A 22,230-nucleotide genomic window follows, 5' to 3' on the forward strand; every position below is an offset into this window, starting at 1 on the left:
CGGGGGTGCAGTGTTTTGTCTACGTGGTTCTCTGTGAGCTCTTGAGACAGCCGCTGGTGTTTGGGGATGCAGGAGGCTGTTTCAGGTGCGTGTAGCGGGGCCAGCAGGAAAGCTAAAGCCTATCCCTACCTCGCTGATACTTCACCCAAACACGGTCAGATTTTAGGAACGAAGGGGAGCGTCCTGCTCTGCTCCATGGCTCTGGAGGAGGTGGCTCTGGTGGTGGCTCATGCAGCAAGAGGCCCTGGCAATGTGCCACTGCAGGACAGCATGACTGGGGCTGAAGATGCTGCCTGCTTCGAGCACCAGGGAACTCACGGTCACCTGTCCCGCCTGTGCTGCAGCCCCTTGCTGCCTCATCTGGGGCCTCTCTGGGGACAATCCCGTGCCTGGAACTGATCGAGGTGTGAAAAGGGCTCCGCCTGCCTCCAGCCCTGAACAGCCCACAGAGCTGGGAGAAGCACGAGATGGAGCAAGGTGCTGCAGCGCTGGAGCTGGCTTATGGTTTAATTCCTCCCGCTAATTAAGAGAGCCCAATAGCTGCAGTCTGGGGGGCTGTGCTGCCAGGCTGGCCCAGAGACAGCTGCGAGAGGAGGGATTCAAGGGGCTTCTCCAGCTGTGGGGGAGAGGCTGTGCAAGCAGTGCAGGAGGGAGCACCCGCCCTGAGCCGGGCTCAAACCCCCTGCAAGGAAATAACAGCAGTGCAGGAGGACTGGCTTTAACAGTTTATTTAAAATAAGTTTTGTTACAAAACAGGATTTTTTTTTTTAATTATTAAAATACATAGAAACATCTAATCTTACAAAAGGTTAAATTTATTTTCCCCCTTTTTTTTTTTTTTTTTTTTTTAAATAGAATATGCTGTGGAAGAGTGAGAGGAGAGGGCTGCGGTGGGAAGGAGCCATCAGTGCATCCAGTCGGTTATTTGCAGCAGGAGGAAGCGTACCCACAGGTGGGTGCTCAGGGGTGCAGGGGATAGTGCTGTCTCCTCTGAGCCCCCTGCCAGCCGCCATCCTGCCACATAAGCCAATGGGCTTTTGGGCTGGAGGTTTGGGGTTTTTTGTTTTTTTTCCCACTTGTTTTCCATTCCAAGACCATGTAAACAGGGTATAAATATTTCAAACACTTTCATCTTGACCACAGTGTGATCTCTCTTGACAAGACAACTGGTAAATAACTTTACAATAGCTTCATTTGAGACTGCTAAATCCACCCTGGTGCTGTGTAACGCGGGCAGCTCCGCAACCACTCTCCCTCTGTGCCGGGGCGGCTGGCGCGGGGCCCTGGCAGCACCAGCACCACGATGAACGGCAGCTCGGCTCATGCACGGCACCAGGGTGCCTTCATGCAACAACAGGGCTTGAGAAACCTACAGGGAAAGGAGCTGCTGGGATTTTTTCTGGCTTAAAATGGAGGAAGCGCTGCTCCGAAAGACAGCGGGCAGCTGCCTGGACACAGTCTTGGGCAGGTAGCAGAGATGTCCAGGGGCTCGCCTGGCTCCAAGCCCCCCCTCCAGCCAGATACCTCTACTGTTGTAAAAACAAAGCTGGAGAGATGGAGGGAGCACCCAGCAGCTCCCCACTCTGGCCAAAAACCTCTGTCCAGCAAAAATAACAAACAGTCACAGAGCTGAGCCTCCGAGGGGGCAGATCCTTGCCCAGCACTGCTGTCCCCCACCCTGAGATGGGGGTCTGGCTGCTGGGAGACCCTGGCCCCATGGTGCTCATGGTGAGAGGTGCCGTCACCATCTGGTCACGGGTCCTGGTAGGCGAGGGAATGGCATCGAAGCCTTCATGTCTTCCAGCAGCTGGCTCTCCGTAGCACCGTGAGGGGCCGGGTCCTGCAGTGAGTTTGGTGCTGGGGCTGGCACTCGTCACACGGGGACTGGCCTCAGCTTCCCTGGGGGGGGACATGCGTGGGTCACACCGGGCAGGGGGCACGGCCATCACTGCCTCAGCCCCCTCCGGTGGCATTTCAGCGGGTGCTGCGTTGAGCTGGTACTGCAAGCATCCCTGCAAGCATCCCCATGAGCGGCACAGCCCAGCACCCCTGCCCTGCCCGGGAAGCGGGGCCAAAGCAGAGCCCTCCACCGGCTCCCGGCCGCAGGCACTCACCTGGCAGCCTCGGCTGCCCCTAATTCAGGCTGAAATCAAAAGGGAGAGAGGTTCAGCCTGGGGGACACTGCTGCTGCCCCGCAGCGTCGCTCCCCCCATGCACCCTGAGCTGCCGGCAGCGGCTTTGCACCAGGGTGCTCTTGGGGAAGTGCTAACCAGGCTCCCGATGGCTAATTAGCCATTAGTTAATGAGATGATTACAAATCAGCTAGCTCCCCTGCGCAGGCTTTGCCTGCCAGCATCTGGCTGGGACGAGGCTAGCGGTGGGAGCCTCCTCTGACAGAGAGACCCTGGCCGGGCACCCAGGGTGCGGAGCGGGGGCCGCAGTGCCCCTCCACCCACCTGAGGTCTGGAGCTTCCTGCGGATGGAGGAGGCACGGCCAGAGAGCTGCCCCGGGCTGGAGGACGCGTGGCCCCGGCCAGAGGGTGCTGCGGTCCCCGGCGAGTCACCCTGGGGGGAGATGGGGCACAGCCACAGGGTCAGCCCACGCCAGTCCCCAGAGGGGAGGGACGGGGATGGGCTCGTGGGCAGATTGTGCCTGCCTGGGTAGAGGTGTCCAAATATGCTCTGGGGGTACCACGGGGCTGCTGCAAAACAGGGCTTGGAAGAGCCAAGGTGTCAGCATCGGCTGGATGCCACTGCCTGGGGACAGCCCGTGTCCCGCTGGGTGATGCTCCCCAACGGAGGCAGCTGCAGTGGGACACCCAACAGCAAACAGCCCTGGGGATCACACATGGGGGCAAGACAGGGGGACCCCGCCCTGGGGTGAGGGGGAAGAGGAAGGGCACCAGCGGGCCCTCGGTTACCTCCAGCTGCTCTTGGCTGGGCCAGGAGGCCAGCTCAGCCTTGCGGGAGATGGGACCCAGCTCCACGGAGCGAACCCTCTCAGCAAACTTCAGGGAGCACAGCGTCTCGCTGGTGTTTTTCTCGGCGGGGGAGACCTGCGGTCAGGCAGGAGCAGGCAGAAAGTCACCCTGCCGGCTGCCTGCACACCCCCAGGGCTCCCCCACACCGGCAAACACGCTGGTGCCAGACTGGCGAGATGCTATTATTAACCTGCTGCTCCCAGGATAGCCCCGTCCATCCGTGCCTGGGCCAGCGTGAGCCAGCCGGATCCCCTGTCACCAACTGCCCCGGCACGAGGGACAGCTGGGAAAAGCTGCAGCAGGTGCCAGGGGCTCGGACAGCCCCCGAGGGGGCTCGGTGTGGGCGCAGACAGCGGGGGGGGGGGGGGCAGGTCACAGGGCATGGAGGAGCTGCCAGAGCATAAAACCCTCCCAGCAAGATGGGGAGATGTCAGCATGCAAGGACATTGTGCCCATAGGGACAGCACCCATGTGCAGGCAGGGAGGGCAGGATCGTGGACCTCCAAGTTCATCCCCCATCTCTCATCCTCATGGGGGTGCAGAGATGGGGACAGAGCTGCCCCTGGCACCATGGCTGCAGATCAGATGATGACCGCATGTGCAAGCCCAGTCCCCTGGTCCCAGCCCAGCTCCTGCTTCCAGCATCCCTCCCGCCTGCCCCAGAACAGGGGCGAGCAGGGACCAAACCCATCCCCAAAACTGCGCCAACTGGCCGCAGGGATGTCTACAGGTGCCGGGTGCCCGGCCCCTACCTGCACCATCATGAGGGTCTTGCTGTCACCGCTGAGCGAGTCCTGCAGCAGGTAGGTCAGCTTGGAGTTGCGGAAGGGCACGTGGCCCTGCCGGGAGCGCAGGGCGTAAATGACGTCGCCCAGCGCCGAGAGGGACTTGTTGATGTGCTGCGCCTCGCGGAGCCGGCTGCCCTCCGCACCTGACCGTCCGACCCGCTCCGATCCCGCCAGGTCCACCAGGTTCAGTTTCCCTGGGGGCACAAAGCCAAACCCCCCCCCCCCAGCTGGCATCAGCACCCGGCCCCGTGCACCCTGGGGATGCCGCAGCCCAGATGCCCCGGTGAGGGGCTTGCTGCGTGGCACCCACCTGTGGTGCGGAGCCCTGTGCTGCGGTCGAAGCCACGGACAGTGACAATGAGGAGGGCGTGGGAGCGGGAGCTGTGCTCGTTCAGGTTGGTGCACTCCGTCGCCCGATTGACATGGCCGAACTCAAAGACCTGGGGGGGGTGGGGGGTGAAGCCAGCCTGCCCCAAACCTGCCACAACCCCACCCCCACCCCTGCCATGACCCGGGGACCCCTGGGGACGTAACCCGAGTGACGCTCCCCACAAGGTGTCTGGTCCATTGGGGTGATGACCGCTGTCAGGTCTCAGCCTGGGTGACATACTGAAGGCAGAGGGTGACAGGCAGGGCACTGCAGTGACAGCCGACAGCCGGCATCCTGCTAATCCCCTGGGAGCCGCCCGGGCCCCACGCTTTTATTTTTAACCCCCTGCAGCTCACCTCATGGGACAGCGACCGTCACATTGCACCCAGGGACCTATTTTGGTCTCTGTCGCTTCCCCAGTGCTTCAGAAATACTCCCAAATCCAGGGGTCATGCACCAGAGACACCCCCACCCCCCCACCCCCCCCAGTTCATCGCACCCCTGATGCCACCCTCCTGCTCCTGCCGCCCCCCCATCTCCCTGCACCTTATTGATGTCCTCCACGCTCTGCACCCTGAGCTCGGTCAGCCCGGGCACGTAGAGCTGCCCACTGCCGTCGGGGCACAGCTTGATCTCCAGCTTCTCCTGCGGCTCCTTCCCCAGCAAGTCCCTGGGCAAAGGGGTACCCGTCACCATCCTCACCCCAGGGGGATGACGGGTGCCTGCTCCCCTCCGGCATGGCATCCACGCCACGGCTCAGGGCTGCGTGCCAAGGCTGCCAGAGCAGCCCTCTCCTCCCGGGGATGCCGCACATCCTATGTATAGACCTCGGCTCTCCAGCTCCCGCCGGCTCCCCATGTGCCCACTCCCACCCAACCCCATCTCTGCTCTTTATTGCCATTCCCGGTCCCCATTGTCCACACGGATGCGCTCCCGGCCTCCTCCCGGCCCCTCCTGCCTGTGGCTGGGCAGAGGAGGAAAATATTTCTCATGCTCCTAGCTCCCAGTTAGTAATTTCTAAATATAACGTCCAGGGAGGCAGAGGCAGGGAGGAGAGGGGGGGATCCCCGGCTGCATCAGGGCCAGTGGAGTGGGAGTGATGGCAGGGCTGGGAGCCTGTATAAGTAATGGAGCTTGAGGGAGACTGCTTTGAAAGGGCGGTGTGCACCGAAAAAAAATTAAAAATAAATCCTTGCGCAGCCAAATCCAGCACCCAAGGCCCTGGGAACAAGTTGTGCAGCCAAGGCAGGGCTGGTGGGACGGGGAGGAGAGCAGCGTGGGGTGATGCCCACTGATGTTGGCTCCCCAGCAGCTCCGCTCGCCCCACCAGAAAGTCCCCCCCCCCTCCCCGTACCTGAGTGCCTCATTGTAAATCTCGGCAGCGCTGACACTGATGGCGTAGTCCCAGTCGGCTGCCTTGCCCCGCACCTCAGAGAAGAGGAGCTGCAGGGCCCGCTGGTTGATCCCTGGGTTTGCTGCTGTTCCCTGGTGGATTGGGGTGAGAAATGGGGGGGGGGTTGGGGGGGAAACACTCTTGCATTTTATTCTGCATTTTTTTCTGAGCAGGAGCAAAGCCCAGGGTGGGTGTCACAAAGGGCTGCACAAACCCCTTGGCAGCCGCAGTGACCACCACTGGTGCACCCCGGGTCTGAGCTGGCCACCAGCCTGGTCTAAACCAGGGAGGGTGCCGAGACTGGGCACCATGGGATGGGAAGCCGAGGAAGAAGAGCAAAGCCAGGCAAATTCACCTCCATCGTGTAGGTTTTTCCCGCCCCCGTCTGCCCGTAGGCAAAGATGCAGACGTTGTAGCCGTCGATGCAGGAGGTGACCAGGGCTTGAACCTCCTGAAACACCTGGGGGGAGACCGGGGACCATCATGAGAAGGTGGCTGCGTCCTCCCCTCACACCAGCAGCGTTTCTGTCCCCGCGGGACGGCAGCACCCACCTCCTCCTGGGACGCTTGCGGGGGGAAGACCTTATCCAGCTCGAAGGACACCTGCTTCCCCTTGTGCAGGAGGTGCAGGATGGCATCATCATCGGCATCAAAGGTCACCGCATTGGCTGCCTCCGGGCCCTCGCCATCCTCCTTTGTGAGGGGGCGGACTCGCCCGAAAACACGGATGTTCCCTTGGGTCGGGGGGATGCAGAGATGGCGTCAGTTCCGGCACCTCCCTCTGCCACCCCCGGTCACCATCACAAACACCGGATGGGCTGAAGGCTGTACCCCGCTGCCGACCGAAGCATCCCATCGCCGACCCGAGCGTCTTACGGGGATGTGGAGCACCCAAGCCATGGTGCTGGGGTGCAGCGGGGTGATGCTCCCCTGTCCGTCCTGCCCCCCCCTCAGGGACTCACTCTCCCGTGGTGGGACCTGCCACCCCCCCCCCGCACACCTTTCAGCCGCACCAGCTCGTTATGACACTTCTTGCGGAGCTGCAGCTCCCGCCGGTACTTGCGCAGCAGCTCCCGGTTGGTGCTGTGCACATCCTCGATGGCCTGGCCGATCTGGGAGGGGATGGAGAGCAGCAGCTCAGCGACCCCCCCCCGCCCCAGCATCCCCACCCTGCATGGGGAAGAGCTGGGGTGGTGGTCCCGGGGGGCTCACCTCGGCCCTGGCGCTCCGCAGGGTCTCCTGGAGGAGCAGGGGGAAGTCGCGGACCTGACGCTTCAGGCTGTTGTAGTCGTGGGTGAGAGTGCGCAGCGCTGGCTGCAGCGTCAGCAGGTTGGTCCGGACGCCTGCAGGCACAAGGTGGGGTGAGGGGCAGGTGTGGCATGACCCCCCTCAACACCAGTCGGGCGACCCTGCGAGCCCCCTGCCCCCTCCTCACCCGCCAGGTTTTCGTGCACCGCCTTCATTTCCACTTGGGCGCGGGAAAATGCCTCTTCGATGGCGCGGTTCTTCTCCTCCTCCATGGCTTGCATCTCCTCCAGCATCTGCCCATGGGCTCGCTCCAGCTCGGCCTCGTACATCATGATCTGGGGGAGGAGCCGGGGGGGGGTAACGCTGAGCTGGTGACCACCTGCTGCCACACCGCATCGCCCGGCAAGCACCGCGCAGGCAGGAACCACGGTGGAGCTGGGCGGGGTGATTTCTGAATGACACCCGTTGCATTCAAACCTGAGCTCGGAGCTGAGCTGCCGTCTTTTGGGAGCTCTGCAGCTGCTGCTCCATCTCCTTCAGCACCTGCCTCTGCATCCCCACCTGCTCCTGCAGGTACTGGTTTCGGGACTGGCTCTCGCACAGGGCTTGCTTTGCCTTGGCCGACTCTACCTCCACCGTCTTGATGATGTACTGGGGGGGAAAAGCACCCAGAGATGGGCCCGAGGGGCCTGGGATGCAGCCGGTGTTGGCCCGGCGGGGCTAACTTACAAAATCATGGTGCCGTGCTGATGTGCTCAGGGCAGAGGGATGGGTGGTGCTTGCAGGGCACCCACTGGGCCCAGCTCCCCTTGCCTGGCTAGAAGAGATGGAGAGCCCCATGATGCTCACCTTTATCTGCTGGGGCTGGGACTTGAGGCTGGCAATGGTCTCCTGGCTGTCCCGCAGCCGCCGGCTGAGCCGCTCCTCTTCTTCGGCTCTCTCGGCCAGGGAGTCCTTGAGCCGCAGCTCCACCTCGGCCAAGCGGTTCGTCTTCTGCTGCACCTCCAAGTCCAGCTCTGCCAGCTTGACCCGCATCTCCTCTGCCTCCCGCTGCAGCTGGGACAGCCGCTCCTGCAGCCCAGCGTTCTCCTGGCCCCGAAACAGCACAGCTGAGGCCGCGTCACCCATGGGTGCCTGTCACCCTGCCGCCACCACTGCCACCGCCGCCAACTCACCTGGAGGTGGGCGCAGTCCCGGCACGGCGCCTGCTGCTGCCGCCGCAGCTCCCGCAGCTCCCCCTCACACGCCTTCATCTCCTGCCGCAAGCGCTCGTTCTCGGCCGCCAGCAGGTCCCGGTGCTTCTCTGCGTCCGTGCCGCCCTGCCGACGCGGGGGGGATGGAGGCCTGATGTACCCCGGGGAGCCCCAGCCTGCCGTCCCCAGGGGACCTCCTGCCTGCTGTTCTCAGGGGAGCCCCCAGCCTGCTACGTCGGGGAGCTCCAGCCTGCTGCACCTCAGGGAACCCCCAGCCCACTGTATCGGGGAGCCCCCGGCCTACTGCACCCAGGGGAGCCCCCACTTGCCACAGTGGAGGCCCCCCAGCCTGCTGCATCAACGAGCCTCCGCCCGCTGCCCCCAGGGAGCCCCCAGTGTGCCACACTCGGGGAGCCCCCACCTGCTGTCCCCTGGGTAGCCCCAGCCCCCAGAGGGGCTTTTGCTTCCCGCTGCAGGGTGCCGGTGCCGGGGAGCCTTTGTCGGCTGCGCCCCGGGGCCACCGGTCACAACACTGTGTTGGACAGAAAACCCCACAAACTTTCATCCCTCAATGTCTCTCTCTCGGCTTGCAGGGTCCCAACGGCGACCCTGGGGAGGTTTTAATCCTTCTACGCCCTCCCCACGTGCCCCCTTCCTCCTCAGGGGACCCACAGCTCCGGCATCCCTCAGGGCAAGGGTGGCTCAGCCCAACCCCATGGCAGCTCACCAGCTCCGAGCGCAGCCGGCCGATCTCCTGTGCCTGCTCCAGGAGCTTCGCCGTCAGAGTTTCAACCTGTCAACACAGCAAGGTTAACCAGGAAGCATCTCAGCAGTTTTCGGAGGAGACCCTGCGGTGCCACCAGCGTCCAGTCTGGCTTGCACCTTCGTTATGCCTTAATTTTCCACCTCGCTCTGAGCACCTGATTCACATGAACTGATTAAAACAAGCGTTAATGAAAGGCTTGCTTCGACCTTGTTCGACCATGGGTATAATTTGTCCATGTTGAGCATTAGCAGAAACCATTATTAAAAAAAAAAAAAAATAGCATCGTCTTTGGAGAAGGAAAAAAACAAACCTATCCGTGTTTAAAGAGCTAGAAGTGCCTCGTCCTGCCCTTCCAACACAGCTTTGCTTTGCCTTCTCTATTTCTCTTTCTAGGAAAGTTATCTTGGGAGAAAGAGGGAGCAGGAGCTCTTTGAGAAGTCCGCATGTCCAAGTCCGATGGGAGGATGCTCCCCAGCCACCCCTATCCGGGCATCTGCCCATCCCATGGGGACCAGGCTGCCCACCCTACAAAACGAGGCGGATTTCATAAATCCTCCAATTTTTTGTGCAGGGAACAGTGAGGCTCCCCCCAAAATACGCAGTTATTCGAATTAACAGCGCCAGCGAGTGCTTGGCAAAGCCAGTGGTCTCGCGAGCTGTGTTTTTACGGGGGTTGCCCACCTGCTCCGTGCCTTGTCCCCGTGCCCAAAAAACAATGGCCGCTGGGTGAGCATTGCCACCTCCCCAAAACTTACTCCAGAGAGAGCCGGACCTGGCCGTGCGCTTCACCGCCATCTCCCAGATCCCCAGCCCAGGTCCCGGTTTCCCCGCGCCCAGAAGCCGCTGAGCCGCCAAACCCCTCGCCCGGACACGGCAGGCTATTGCCCCATCCCAATAACCAGCTTTTTCTAAGCAACCGGGCCTCTGTGGACCATAATTTAGGAACTGCTGATTAATAACAAATGCAGACGTGCTGACATTGTGCTGTAATTAATGACGGTAAGTTATTAAGCCACGCCCTTGTGGAGATGGCAGCGCGGCAGGCAAGCACCTCCTGTGCTGCCCCGCATGCTCGGGAGGGCACTGCCGGGGGTTCCGCGGGCGAGCTCCGCGCGCTTACAGCCACGAGCTGGGGAAGGCGGCTGCTCCCTGCCGGCATCGGGAATCCCCCTCCCTCCACAGCCGGCCTCCTCCGCTCCGGCTGGGGGGCCAAGTGCGCGCCAAGCGCACCAGCCTCGCGCTTGAGTGGGAAAATCCCATTTCCATATTCAGTAAGGTAGATTATTAAGGTAGTTTTTAAAGTATTTTTAAAAGAGGGGAGGGACCGAGAAGACAGAGTCACGGCTTGTTGCGGGGAAGCTGCCACCCCAGCTGGCCAACGCGCACGCCGGAGCCTGCCCACTGCTGCCTGTGCCAGTGGCACCCGAAAATGCCGATCCACCTCCATCCCCTACCTCGAGCATCTCCAGCTGCATCCTGCTCTCTGGAGGTGACAGGGACTCCTTGGCAGCCGGATCTGGCTCGAGCCGTGGCCCGGCCATCCCCAAGCTTTGGAAGTTTGGGTCAGCGCTTCGTTCCGGCCGGCGTCGGCTGCGCTTGCTGCCGAACTGGTCAGTGCAGGGCCAGATCCTGCTGGCGCTCACGCTTGTGTCATGCAGAGTATGCCAACCAAATGCAGGACAATTACCTCCGCCTTTTTGACACCCGTGGAACAAGCAGAACCTGACTGTAACAGCTTCCACAACAGCCACATGCAAATCCCTTTACGGGCAGCTGGAATTTCAATCTCCCTGGGACGACCCAGGTCCTCACGCCAAGGATGCGGCCGCACCGGCACAGGAGATGTTTTTTGGGGGGATTCTGGTCGCGGCGGCCAAAACGCTCTCCCTTTCAGCGGACAACTCTGTGCCTTCACATTCACTTTCCACCTTCTGACTCTCAAAAGTCACTAAAATTAATCTGCTGGGTTGGTCTAACGAGCTTATCCTGCAGTGGCGTTCCTGCGCTGGGAGGATGGACGATTGCCACAGGGCTGCAACCCCGATGCCCAAAGCCCTGCTGGCCGTGTCACGTACAAGGAGCCAGGCTCCCTCGCTGGCGTTATCGCGGTGTCACCGTAACGTCAATCGGGGGGCTGCAAGCATCCCAAGGGACATGCAGCTGAAGCCGGTGGGACAGCCGCAGTGCTCAGGAGCACCTGGCTCCCAGGTCATCCCTACGCACCCAAGCGGAGAAGATGCTCCATGATCGAGGTCCTATGCTCCTTCCAAGTGTGCCCCTCGCTAACCACAAGCCACGGCGCTCTGGCCAAGCCACAGCCTGAAGCTGGAGACCCTGACAGACCCCCTCGTGTCCCCCTGTCCCTGCCGTACCTGGCCTTGCAGCTGGAGAGAGTGGGAGACCTCGTCGTTCTCCCGGGCAGTGAGCTTCTCCTGCAGCCCCAGCAGCTCCTCCTGCAGCCGCAGCTTCTCCTCCTGCAGATGCGCCATGGAGGCCATCACCTTCTGGATCACCGGGAAGGGCCGGGCCGCCGGCAGGCTGGCGCGTTTCCCACCGCAGAGCCTCCCTCCTGCAGTGGGAGCAAAGACGGAGCCGGTCAGGATCCGGCTGCCTCACTGGGGAACAGGACGCCAGCTATGGGAAGAGTCCCCAGGGGCTGCGGTGGAGATGGGACCGTGGGAAGCGAGACTTGCAGAAGTTCCACGGAGAGCAGTGACGTGCCGGGAGGTGCATCCCGAGCGCCACGGTGCCGACCATGGCCGGCTGGGCTAATCGTGGGGGTCCGGCCGGGTGAGCCCCTGTGTCGGGGGTGGGAGCCGAATGGACCTGCCGATGCCAACAGAGCATCCCAGGCCGTAACACAGAGCGCCTGCCCATGCCACCGCGCCGTGACCCAGCCCCACCACACACCGAGATGCTGACACCTCACTCAGATAACAACCGCCTTCACCACGGCGCTCTGATTCATCCCAGCATCCTTTTTTCTGAATGAGCAGGTGCCGGTGGAAAACCAGTATGTGATCATGTTATTAAAGACTGCATCATTACACACAAATATAATGGAAGCCAAATTAAAATTATATGGGTACCCTGAATGGCCGCATTGCCTAATCCTTGCGCATTCGGCTTTCTAACCTTCCTAGTGCTATTTTAAACATCGTTTTCTGCGTGTTAACAGAGCCACCGGTGCTGACAGAAGTCAACCTGGCCCGTACAACAGAGCCTACCAAATGAATCCCTAAATGACTTGGTAGTTCCCAAGAAGAAATGAGCTGGCCTGACTCATTCCCAATGTGGGGGTGAGGCACCGCGGCGGGTGAACCGGCGGCCAGGATCCCGGCTGCCTGGCGCCCTTCCCTGCCTGCCATGGATTTCAGCCGCTGCCACCAGAAACCTGAGGTTTTAAAGGCAGGAGATGATGCTGGGAATCACTTCGCTGCCTGCGGGCAGATGCTGCCTGCTTTATAGGAAACGTCCTGAATACAAGAAGAAAGACTTTTTTTTTTGTCTGTGAATCAGACTTTCTACCTTTAAAAGGAGTTAAAGAGCCAGCAGAGCGGGCAAAAAATGAAATGCTGGGACCAAACCACGGCTCTGCTGTTGACTGCGTGCCAAGAGACTTATCTGGCAATGTCTGCAGAAGTGACCGCTGGATTTTGTCTTCCGCCTTGGGCTGGGTACCCTGAAACAGTGCCGATGGGCACTGGCTTTTCTTTCTTTCCGTGCCGAAAGCTCAGCCCAGCTCAGGCAGGGGACTGTGATGTTCCCTTTAAACCCAACACACACAAAACCTTCCCCAAAACTCCTAAAGTTAACAGGAACGCCAGCTCTCACTCCTTGGGGAGCGTGCAGGGATAAGACAAGATTACAGGAGGCACCAGGGCTCCTGTGGAAACATCATGTGTCTGCACACATCATCCACGCTAACCCCGGGCTGGGACTGAAGGCAGAGCTGGGTTCAAGGCCATGACACCCGGCTGCAAGTCAAACTGCCGGGCAGGGGTGATCCCGCATGGATAACGCGCTCCTCCTCACTCCAACACCTTCCTCCTGCAAGAGCATCCTTGGGAGAGGAGATGCCGGCCAGACCTGCGTTACATCTACCACCGGGCAGATGCGCTGGTGGCGACGCGGGGTCTGAGCGCGGCAGGCGCAGCACACTGACCCTCCTGTTTTCCAAAATGCTTTGAAACCTGTTTGGAAAGGTGGCCGTTTCCATGGCTCTGCCCCGTTACCATTGCCACGCAGACTCCCTTCCTCCTGCATTCCTGCCCCTTCCCACCAGCCGCCCCGCACCGGGAGCTGCTCGGGGATGCGCCCCGACAAGCCCGGACAATTTGGTCCTGATGGAGAAAGAGGGGAAACCACGGGGATTCACCTGCCCCAGCGCAGTCATGCACACTGCAAGTGTTTCCACAAACGTTACATTTTCCTTAAGAGAGAAGAAAAAGTGGTGGGTTTGCTGGCGCTCACCTGCTCTGTTCACCCAGTTAAATAATTCATCGGTCACCTGGCGTCACACGACAGCTGGCTGGTGTTTGATCCCTACCAAGACCCAATCCCCCCCCCGCCATGAGCGCGGCCGCGTGTCTACGTGCACCCCGAAAGAGGAGAGGCCCCGCCGGTACCCACCAGCAGATACCAGGCGCTCATCCCACCGCATCCCTCCTCCTGAGCGCCCGCTGACGCATCCTGGCTTTCCCCTTACCCGCTTTCTCCAGGTTCATGGTGGAGGCTGCCTGCACCGGTGTGGCAGCTGCCGGCTCGCAGGGAGACACCGGTGGCTCCTCCGTGGCCGGTGTCGGGGCCCGGTGCCGGCTCTCCTCCCGCTGCTCACCCGCCGTCTCCTGCAGGGCCTGCGTCCGCAAGAAGAAACAGGATGGAGAGCTGAGATGCAGCGACCGTGCACATCGTGGTGGACACGGTGCCAGCAGCCGGCGTTTCACCGGGCTGGCCAGGAGGAGCGAGCAGGGAGGAGGGCGCAGAGGACAGGACAGCGGGACCTGGGGAAACGCCCCCTCCGAGGGATTTCGGCGTTGGGAAGCTGCCGCGATGAATTTATTGTGTTGCTTTTAGTTCTCCCCATAAACAACAACTTCCCTCAGCTTGTTCATGCAGTTATACTGAATATTACCTATTTTTCTCTCTATGGCCTTAAAATAAAAGACCCTGGCTTGCAGACAGGGTTGAATGTGAAGTTGCTTGCTGGTGAGCTGTGGCTCAGGTAATGCCATGCCCCATGGGATGGAGCACAGCTCCGAAAAAAACAAAGAAATCTGGAGGGAGGGAAAGGAATATAGAGAAGGTCCCAAATTTCTGTACCTATCATGCCTACCACTGGCTTGCAGGGAAAAAAAAAATCTGTTTTTTTTTTTAATCACCATTTAAAAAAGCACTACGGCGTGGATGCTTTTGGAAAGCTGAGCTGCCGATCGGCCAAGCTTTCAGAATCGCTCCCTGCCCCACTCAAAAGTGCCTTTTCTTACTTACATGTTATCTCACAGCCCGTGGCATCGCCCCGTGGGCCAGCGACGCCAGGGAAACACATCTCACCCCGGCAGAGGGGCAAATACTCGGTACATGCCAAATATTTCTGAGAGTAATTTGGAAGGAGGCAGCGGCAGCATCCTCCTGGAGAAGCCGCGTGTCTGCGGTGCCTCTACATTTGAGACTCCGGGAGGGTTTTGCCGGAGGGAATTAATCAAGGCTGGTGTGAGATAAGAAGGTGTTTTCCTTCTTTTCAAAGAAGGGGAATTTAAATGATTTGCCCGAAGCCCAGAACGAACTGGTGGCAGCAACACCAGTACATGGTGTCCTGACACTGTCCCCAGCCACGGTAGCCTTCCTCCTCCTCCTCCTCCGTGCCACTGGCAAACACCATCTCACGGCACTGCATTTTCTTATCACCCTTCTGCCTTGAGCTCTCCTGCCTACATGACCCAGAAGTGACCCAGAAAATGTTATTCTGGGCTGTTCCCCAGCATTTTTTGATGCCTTCTGACTTTCCAGAGATGCTCTTCCCTCCCCACCCAGGCAGCAGCTCTGCTCGAGGCACGCGGCACCAGAGTCGAGGAGAAAACCTGCTGCGGTGATGGGGGGGACCAGCCAGCTCCCACTGAGGGGTGGCCCAGCAGGGTACGGGGCATCCTTCCCACCACCCCAAAAACGACCTCCCCACCGAAGCCACAGCCGGCTCAGCGCTCCTCACCTGGAGAGCCAGGCAGAGCCCGCGGGGGTCTGCAGTGTCCGAACAGCTCACGCTGAGGATTTTATGGTGAACCAGTGCAGGCAGCAGAGGAACCTGGGGAGAGGCGTACGCTCGACTCCTGGTGACGAGTGTGTCCTGCCCACGGCCTGAGACGGAGTGAAAAGCATCACTGGATCAACCTGAGAGCCCAGGGTGGACACAGCCTTCAGCCTTGCTCAGCAAACCCACCTCCTCCCCCTCACTGCCACCACCGCACCGGCGCAGCGGAGACGGTGCATGAGTTTTATTAAAAATGTTAATTATGTTAATTAGAAAAATTAGCCCTTCAGGGGGCGGAGACTGGTTGCCAACGACTAGTGATGAGAATTCAGGGTGTAGCATCCGTCTGTCCTCTGCAGGACCAGATCTGTGCCCCCGCTGGGGACATCCCACCCCTGCCCCTTGCCAAGCCGCTCCGTTTCCCGTGATCCTATCTTGGAAAAGCTGCCAAAGCTGGCTTGCATCACCGAAACCGGACGGACGGACCCTGCCGGCGTCATCTCCCTCCACTGCCCCCAAATATTTCCTTTATTTGTCATGCAGCCAAACCCGAAAGCAGACAGGGCAGCAGCATTCTGAGCCGCTTAGAAGGAAAACAGCATCTTGAGGAGCTTTTATTCCCATGGCTGTGTCCTCCTCTGCCATGGATAAAGTGGCTAGCGAGCACTACGTCCCAACAGGACCTGTGTGGGGACCCTGTGCCCCCTTCCTATCCACCTGCCACAAGCACTGGCACCACCACGGGCAGCCAAATGGCTTCTCTGGCAGGCAGGAAAAAAATCAACAACCCACAAAACCCCACTAATGCAGTTTTTTTTCCCTAAAATCATTCAGAGGCGCTTGGGCTAGAGGCGGAAGCAGCATCTGGAGGGAGACGTGCCCCAACAAAGTCAGTCCATCGCTCTGGACTTCTTCCCAGCCTGTAATTAGCCATAACATTTTGCGCGCGCCGTGAAAATCGAGAGTTTCCAAAGTGCTGGGGAATGCCCGGATAAAAGGTGATGAGTTCCCCATCCTGGCATGGGCAGCGGCAGCCGCCAGGCGGAGGAAGAGCTGAGAAACCCTGTTTTTGGAGGCTTTGATGCCGACCAGCGTTCGGCTGGGCTGGCCCAAATGCCAGGGAAGAAGCAGCGCCCGGATAAGCGGCTGCCAGCACATAGGGATGGCAAACACTGAAGCCAACGGCAAAAAAAGCCCAAATGGGGGGGTTCAGCCTCCCCCTTTGCCGAAACCCATCCGGCACCACTGGCGAGGGAGGCGGGAAGGGCTGTTTCCCAACAGGCAGCTGCAGGTTGGGGCAAGCAGTCACCCGCCCGCCTGCAAAACAGCTCAGCCGCCACAGAGAAAAGCCCTCGACTAAACTCACCTACAGGGTCTGTGCACCGGGGAGAGATAAGGAGCCCTTCCAAGGAGCCAAGGACGGGGAGAAGCAAGGGCCCCACGTCTTCCCTGCCATGCGTATCGCTCCGTTTTCTTTCTTACATGTTAAATTTTAACCTTTCTCCCTAAGCTTCCCGCCCAGAAGGGCCGGGAGGGAGATGGAGGCAGCCCGCTCTGCTCAACCCCGCCGGCTGCCTACCGCTTCATGCCTGCTTCTGAGTCTCCGTTTCTCAAATCCCGAGCTTCATCCGGAAAGAAATGTGAAAAATGCAGGCTGGCCTGTTCCCGGCCTCTCCTTCCCCAAGCGTGAGCAAGGGTGTGAGCACGGCAGGCTGAGCCCCAAGGGAAAAGGACGAGCCACCGCGCTGTACTCACCGTCCGGGGGAAGGTCCTTCGTCTTCCAGGCGGCTCTTGCGGAGGGCACGGATCCCAGATCCCAGGTTTTGCGGGACGTGATCATGGCACGGGGGTCCCGAGCACAGCGACACCTCTGCAGATAAGCGCAAGGAAAGACATCTCAGCCTGCCTCAGTTTCCAGCCGTGAAAGCCCAGGGGACCGTGCTGGAGCAAACCACGATGGCAATACCATCCCCAACTCCTGAATCCCACGGAAAGTTGCATCGATCCCGATTTCACTCCCGGGGCCGGGGCGCCGAAAGCCCCGGGCTCCCTCCGTGCTCCCGGCGGATGTGACATAAACCGTGTCTGTAATTAATTTACTCATTGCTGAAGCCTTTCCAGGCTCCTCCTAACTGCGAGTTGGGGGTTATTTATTTATTAACTCCAGGACCGCGGGCAGCCCAGGGCAGCGCCGTCCCCGGGCCGGGCGGGCACCGCAGCCCCCCCGCCCGCCGCCCGGAGCCCGGCGGGCTCCGCAGCGCAGCGCCGGGGCCGGGGGTGCCTCGGCGGGGGAAAGGGGCGCGGAGCCCCGGCTGCCGCCCCGCCCGCCGCGGGGGTCCCTTGTTCTCCCAACCGGCGGCCGCGGTGGCGCCGGCGGCCCCGGGGGGGGGGGGGGGCGGCTCCGGGTGGGCGCGGCGGTGCCGGCCCCGTGTCCCGGTCCGTGCCCAGGTCCCGGTCCCCTGTCCCGGTCCACGTCCCGGTCCCGGTCCCGGCGCGCAGGACGCGCAGCCCCGCCCCGCGCCCCCCCGATGCCGGTGCCGGCCCCGGTGCGCAGAGGCCCGGCAACGCCCCGCCCCGCTCCGCGCCCCGCCGGTCACGGTGCCGGTGCCGGTGCCGGTGCAGATCCCGATCCCGGTGCCGGTGCCGGTCCCGGCGGCGCCGCCCGCTGCAGGCTAACGGGGCGCTCCGTGCCGGGCGCCCCCCAGCCCCCTCAGACAAAGGGAGCCCCGGTCCGGTCCGGTCCGGTCCGGTCCAGCCCGGCTCACCCCCTCTCCGGCGGTGCCGGTGCCGCCCCCGCGGGGCCACTCACCGGGCGCGGGGCGGCGGCAGCGGCGGGGCAGCCGGCGCCAGCCCCGTCCCCGTCCCCCGTCCCCGTCCCCGCCCTCCCGGGCACTTCGGTAACGGAAACGCCGAGCTCCGCCCCGCTCTCGTTGCCATGGAAACCCTCGAAGCCCCCCCTCCCCCCCCCGCGACGGGCGGCGGAGGCGGGGCTCCCCCCCCCTCCCCGCGCCGGGCGGCGGCGGCCCCGGCGGGCACGGGGCTCCGGGGGGGGACGGCCCCGGCCCGGCCCCGTGGAGCTCCCGGTGCATCCCCGGTACACCCCCAGCCCCTCTTGCCGGAGCCCCGGGGAGCTCAGGGGAGCCCCGATGTCCCCCCAGGCCTTCCCAGGGCGTCCCGGTCCCCCCATGCTCCCCTGACCCTGCCTTGTCAGAGCCCTGAGGGGCTCCCGGTGTGTCCCCGGTACCCCCGGCGTGTCCCTGGCCCTTCCCACCCCGGTTCCTGGTGTTCTTCAGGGAGCCCTGGTGTACCCCCATCCTGCCCGCGCGCCCCTCCCGGCGTAGCTCATTGGGGTGCTCCTGCCCCTCTCCTCCAGCACCAAACCCTGGCACGGCTGCGGCTGCGGCGCTCTTCCCTGGGGGACGACGGGGACAGAGCCACCAGCACCACCAAGAAGGTGACCGCGGTGCTGGTGACCCATACACTGAGGACCTGAGGTGACAAACGGTGCCCTCACCCTCCGCCACGTCCCCACCGCTCCCGAACACCAGTGCATCAGCTGGCACCAATGCCAACCGGCATCCCAGGCTCGCCAGGGTCCGGGGACCCAGATTTCACCGGGAAAACAACCTGTTTCTAACCTGCGGGCGTGAAGAAAACAGCGCAACGTGCCCTGAGACCTCTCCAAAGGCCCTGGTGTCAGAAAGGCAATAAAAAGTTCTGCTTTAAATATAATTTATACGCGTTTTTAGGCTGTGATTTGTATCTACCTGTCTGTATTGCACGTACGATCATTATGTTAATGGCTGGTTTGGGTGACACAAGTTACTCATGAGTTGTTCATGGTAATTAACTGGCAGTACCGGATATTTCCCACAACAAAACTTAACTTGGCATCTGTGGTGGTGGTGGCGGCGGTGGCGGGTGCCCTGTGCTGATGGCTCACGTCCGCACGCCTGACGTCGGGCTGACACATGGGGTGCATGGGTCCTCAGGGGGTTCGGGGATGCAGGGGTGGTGGTCCCTTGGGAGACGCAGGTTTGGTGCCAGCCCTGTGGGGCTGGGAAGGAGAAGGCTCTGCCCGTGAGCAGGGTGTGCTCCCCTCGGGCCAGGGGTCCTCCACCTCCCACCCTGCCGCGCTCAGTCACAGCCTTTCGCTCACTCCTGGCCGGGTTTGGAGCAGGATTCGGCCTTGTCCTTTCATCCCATTGTCTCCCTCTTGGGCAACCTCAGAGACCCCCCCAGGACACGCTGCCCCATCCCCTGCCACGAGCCAGCCCCACGGATGGGTGGTGATGGGGAGTCACCGGGGGGGGGACACAGAGGGGGGTGACAAGCCGCTCCAGCCACTCACCCCAGGGAAAGGGGGCTGGGAAGGGTCACCTCCATGTCCCCATGCCTCTGGTCCGCCTCTGGTGCAGCACCTCGTCCTTGAGAAGCAAATGCCATCCTGGCCCGGCAGCTGCCTCCACCTCTGCGCTGCGGCTGCCTTCCCGCCGCAGCCAGCGCGGCAGAAAAAAGCCCAGCGAAAACCTCCCAGCCTCTGCAAAGCGGCGCCTCCCCTTCGCTCCAGCTGAGGTTTATTGACATTCCCAGCGCAGCGCCCTCGGCGTGGATGTGTATGCGTGTGTCTGCCTACACACACACATATATATGTACATATATGTACCCATAGAGGCCCTAAGCAGTTGTGCTGATTTGCATAAATATCCTATTTTCTGCGCAGCTCCTTTGGCTGGTTTGGTGGTAATATTGACACACATAAAGTTACTTTCTACTTTCCGATAGCAACTGTAATGGTGTATCATCACTGACTTCATTTACAAGCTGTAAGGGCAAAATAGATGTTTATGTAAATGACTTTAACTGGTAAGTAATTTCCTGGCTTTTGAATGCTTCAGGTTTTTAATGGTATTGCAATTATGCAATGCACATAAGTTGTATCAATTACATCAAATAAGTCTAAATTAACCAGGCATATGTGTGAATTCCCCTGTTTAGAAAAATAACTTGATGAATAAGCATAGAGCAAAATTTGAGATGCGGAAGGGGTTTTGTGCCAACAGCCATATTCAAATAGTCACCCGTGAGCACTAAAAAACCCACCCCTCCGAGCTGCAGGGCTGATTTTTGGTGAGGATGGTGTGGCTTTCCGGCATCCCCAACACACCAGGGACAGGATCCCCAGGGATCCAGAAGTGGGGTTATTTAGGGTTGGATGCACGCTGGTGGCCAGATACCAGCTCCATTTTCCTTGGCCGCAATGCTATTTAGCTCAAGGCAGCGCTGTAAATCCCGGGGGATGCGCACTTGCTGCTGGATGGGCTGGGGGGCTGCAGGCAGCGGGTACCCTGCTCGTACCCTCCTCTCCGCAGGGATCGCCTACACTGGCTGGGATAATCTCAGCCTGGTCCCCCAGTGATGCCCCAGTCCTCCTTTTCCTGGATGTCACATCTCCATGACCTGAGCAAGCACCGGCTGACGACATCGCTGAAGGTATTTTTAGAAACGCCGCTTTGCAGGCAGGCAGAGAAAAGGCAGCAACCGGCAGGGCTCGCCGCCAGCGGCACCCTCCTGCGAGCACCCAGCAGGTAGCGGGAAGGCTCGATATATCGACGACCATCAGTGCTAAAACACAGCTGCCCTCTGCGGACGGCAACGGCGGCAACGGCCCGCCGTGGGGCACGCTGCCCGGGGACGGTGACCCCGGCACGGGTTTAGCTCTTTGCTTTTAGCCCAGCCTTTTCCGTAGCTGAAAAGCATCGCTGTTGCAACGCTGTTAAGTCAGGCAGGTTAATTCGCCTTTTACTTGGATGAAGGGAAGCTCCAGCAATCGAAACACATCGCTGAGCAGGGCCTTTTGCATTAGGCATTTGTTCTGCCCCGAGCAAATATTTAACCTACATCTGTAAGACGGCTAAAAAAATCCCCCAAATCCCAGCAAAAATTTAACTCCCCCTCCCCGCCCTTCGAGCAACCCGATAACCTAGTCCAGGAACACAGGCAGGAGCATACCTGAAGCCTCTTGTATATTGGGATGCTCCCTGTAGAAAATTCCCACCAGAAGCACCAGACATCGTGAGAACGTGTCCCCAGAGCACAATTAATTATAATCCAGCTCATTATTCTAATTTTGCTCCTCCTTAAGGAGGTGAGGGGATTTCTCGGCATTGCTGAGGCACGGTTTGCCAAGCCGACATGAAACACTTACCAAAGCAGGAACAAACCCCCTGCATTCCTACATTGCCATTTCGTGCAAAGATAGGAGTTTTAATTAAGTCTTAGCATGCTCCTCAGAAATTTAATACTCATTTTAAAGTTCACCAACTGAATTAATTCAACCCGGAGGCTCTGATCCTTGAGATAGGGTTGCGTTGAGCTGGGTGGAGAGTGGGAGCTGGGGAGGGGTGTTGCAAGGATCGCTGCCTAAATCCGACGCATTGGGATGCTGCCGGCCTGGGCAGCAGCTTTGAATGGTGGCGGGGGGCTCCGCAGCTGCTCGGCTCAGCCCCCCTGGCCAAACCCTGTGAGCCGGTTAGGCCAGGTTTGGGCCGCCGGGGTGGTAGGGAGCAGGCCAGGCCAGCATGGAGCCAGTCCAGAGCCGAGGAGCTGGCCGGTCTGGCTGGGAGCTGCTGCACGCCACGGCTGGGCTCTGCCTGTGTCCCCCCCCCGTCAAGTCTCCTTTATATCAAGGAAATGACAAAAGCAACATCTTTTTCAACCCGCTGTATTCAGGTAGAGAAAAACTCTACTCTGCACGCAGTCAGGGGAACGCAGTGCAAGACATAGCAGCCATCAGGTGGGCGGCTCTTCCACCCCTCCGAATTTCCTACCTCAGACTGGATTGCAGAGCCATCTAACCAAAACCTCAGCCTCCGTGTCTCCCTTTTACCTACCTTTTCTCTTCGTCATATTTTTCAGCTGGCTTCAGGTACAACTTGGGTTTGACTTTAACGCTTGTGCCTCCCCTAAGCAAAGCACCGCCGGGCTCATCCTGTGCCACGCTGGCTGCTGGCGAGCTGTGAGCTGCTCTGCAGGAGGACCGCAGCTCACCTGCTAAGTCATTAATGTTTCATGGCATTAACCAATACGGGCTCCTGCTTATAAAGCACTTCCTAGAAACAAGGCTAAGAACAAGCACGAGGTGTCCCGGCCGAAGCTAAAACTGCCCCGTCGGCTGGGGGATGCCCATGCTGCTTTGAGCGGACCCAGCGAGGGGGCAGCTTGATACCAAGTAAATTCCATCC

General features: G+C 60.4%; 1 protein-coding gene across 7 annotated transcripts; it reads right to left on the bottom strand.

The window, feature by feature from the left end:
- Positions 1-720: 720 nt before the first annotated feature.
- KIFC3 (kinesin family member C3) lies at positions 721-21,994 on the bottom strand. 7 transcript variants are annotated; one of them, XM_076349601.1, is made up of 22 exons: positions 16,953-17,114; positions 16,742-16,856; positions 14,948-15,093; positions 13,448-13,595; positions 11,112-11,308; positions 8,701-8,766; positions 7,956-8,099; positions 7,630-7,869; positions 7,258-7,431; positions 6,968-7,115; positions 6,745-6,875; positions 6,533-6,644; positions 6,085-6,266; positions 5,888-5,992; positions 5,494-5,624; positions 4,686-4,809; positions 4,080-4,209; positions 3,734-3,963; positions 2,922-3,056; positions 2,457-2,565; positions 2,115-2,143; positions 721-1,899 (listed from the first exon to the last, which is right to left on the bottom strand). In XM_076349601.1, the coding sequence occupies exons 1-21, from the start codon at positions 17,088-17,090 to the stop codon at positions 2,139-2,141; spliced, it is 2,910 nt and encodes a 969-aa protein (XP_076205716.1). In that variant the 5' UTR covers positions 17,091-17,114; the 3' UTR covers positions 721-1,899; positions 2,115-2,138. The 7 variants fall into 7 exon arrangements, with proteins under 7 accessions (XP_076205716.1, XP_076205718.1, XP_076205720.1 ...); XM_076349603.1 differs by lacking the exons at positions 2,115-2,143; positions 16,953-17,114 and adding an exon at positions 21,880-21,994; XM_076349605.1 differs by lacking the exons at positions 2,115-2,143; positions 16,953-17,114 and adding an exon at positions 19,338-19,385.
- Positions 21,995-22,230: the final 236 nt, after the last annotated feature.

The sequence above is a fragment of the Aptenodytes patagonicus genome, chromosome 11, assembly GCF_965638725.1.
Source record: "Aptenodytes patagonicus chromosome 11, bAptPat1.pri.cur, whole genome shotgun sequence".
In the NCBI taxonomy this organism is placed as follows: Eukaryota; Metazoa; Chordata; class Aves; order Sphenisciformes; family Spheniscidae; genus Aptenodytes; species Aptenodytes patagonicus.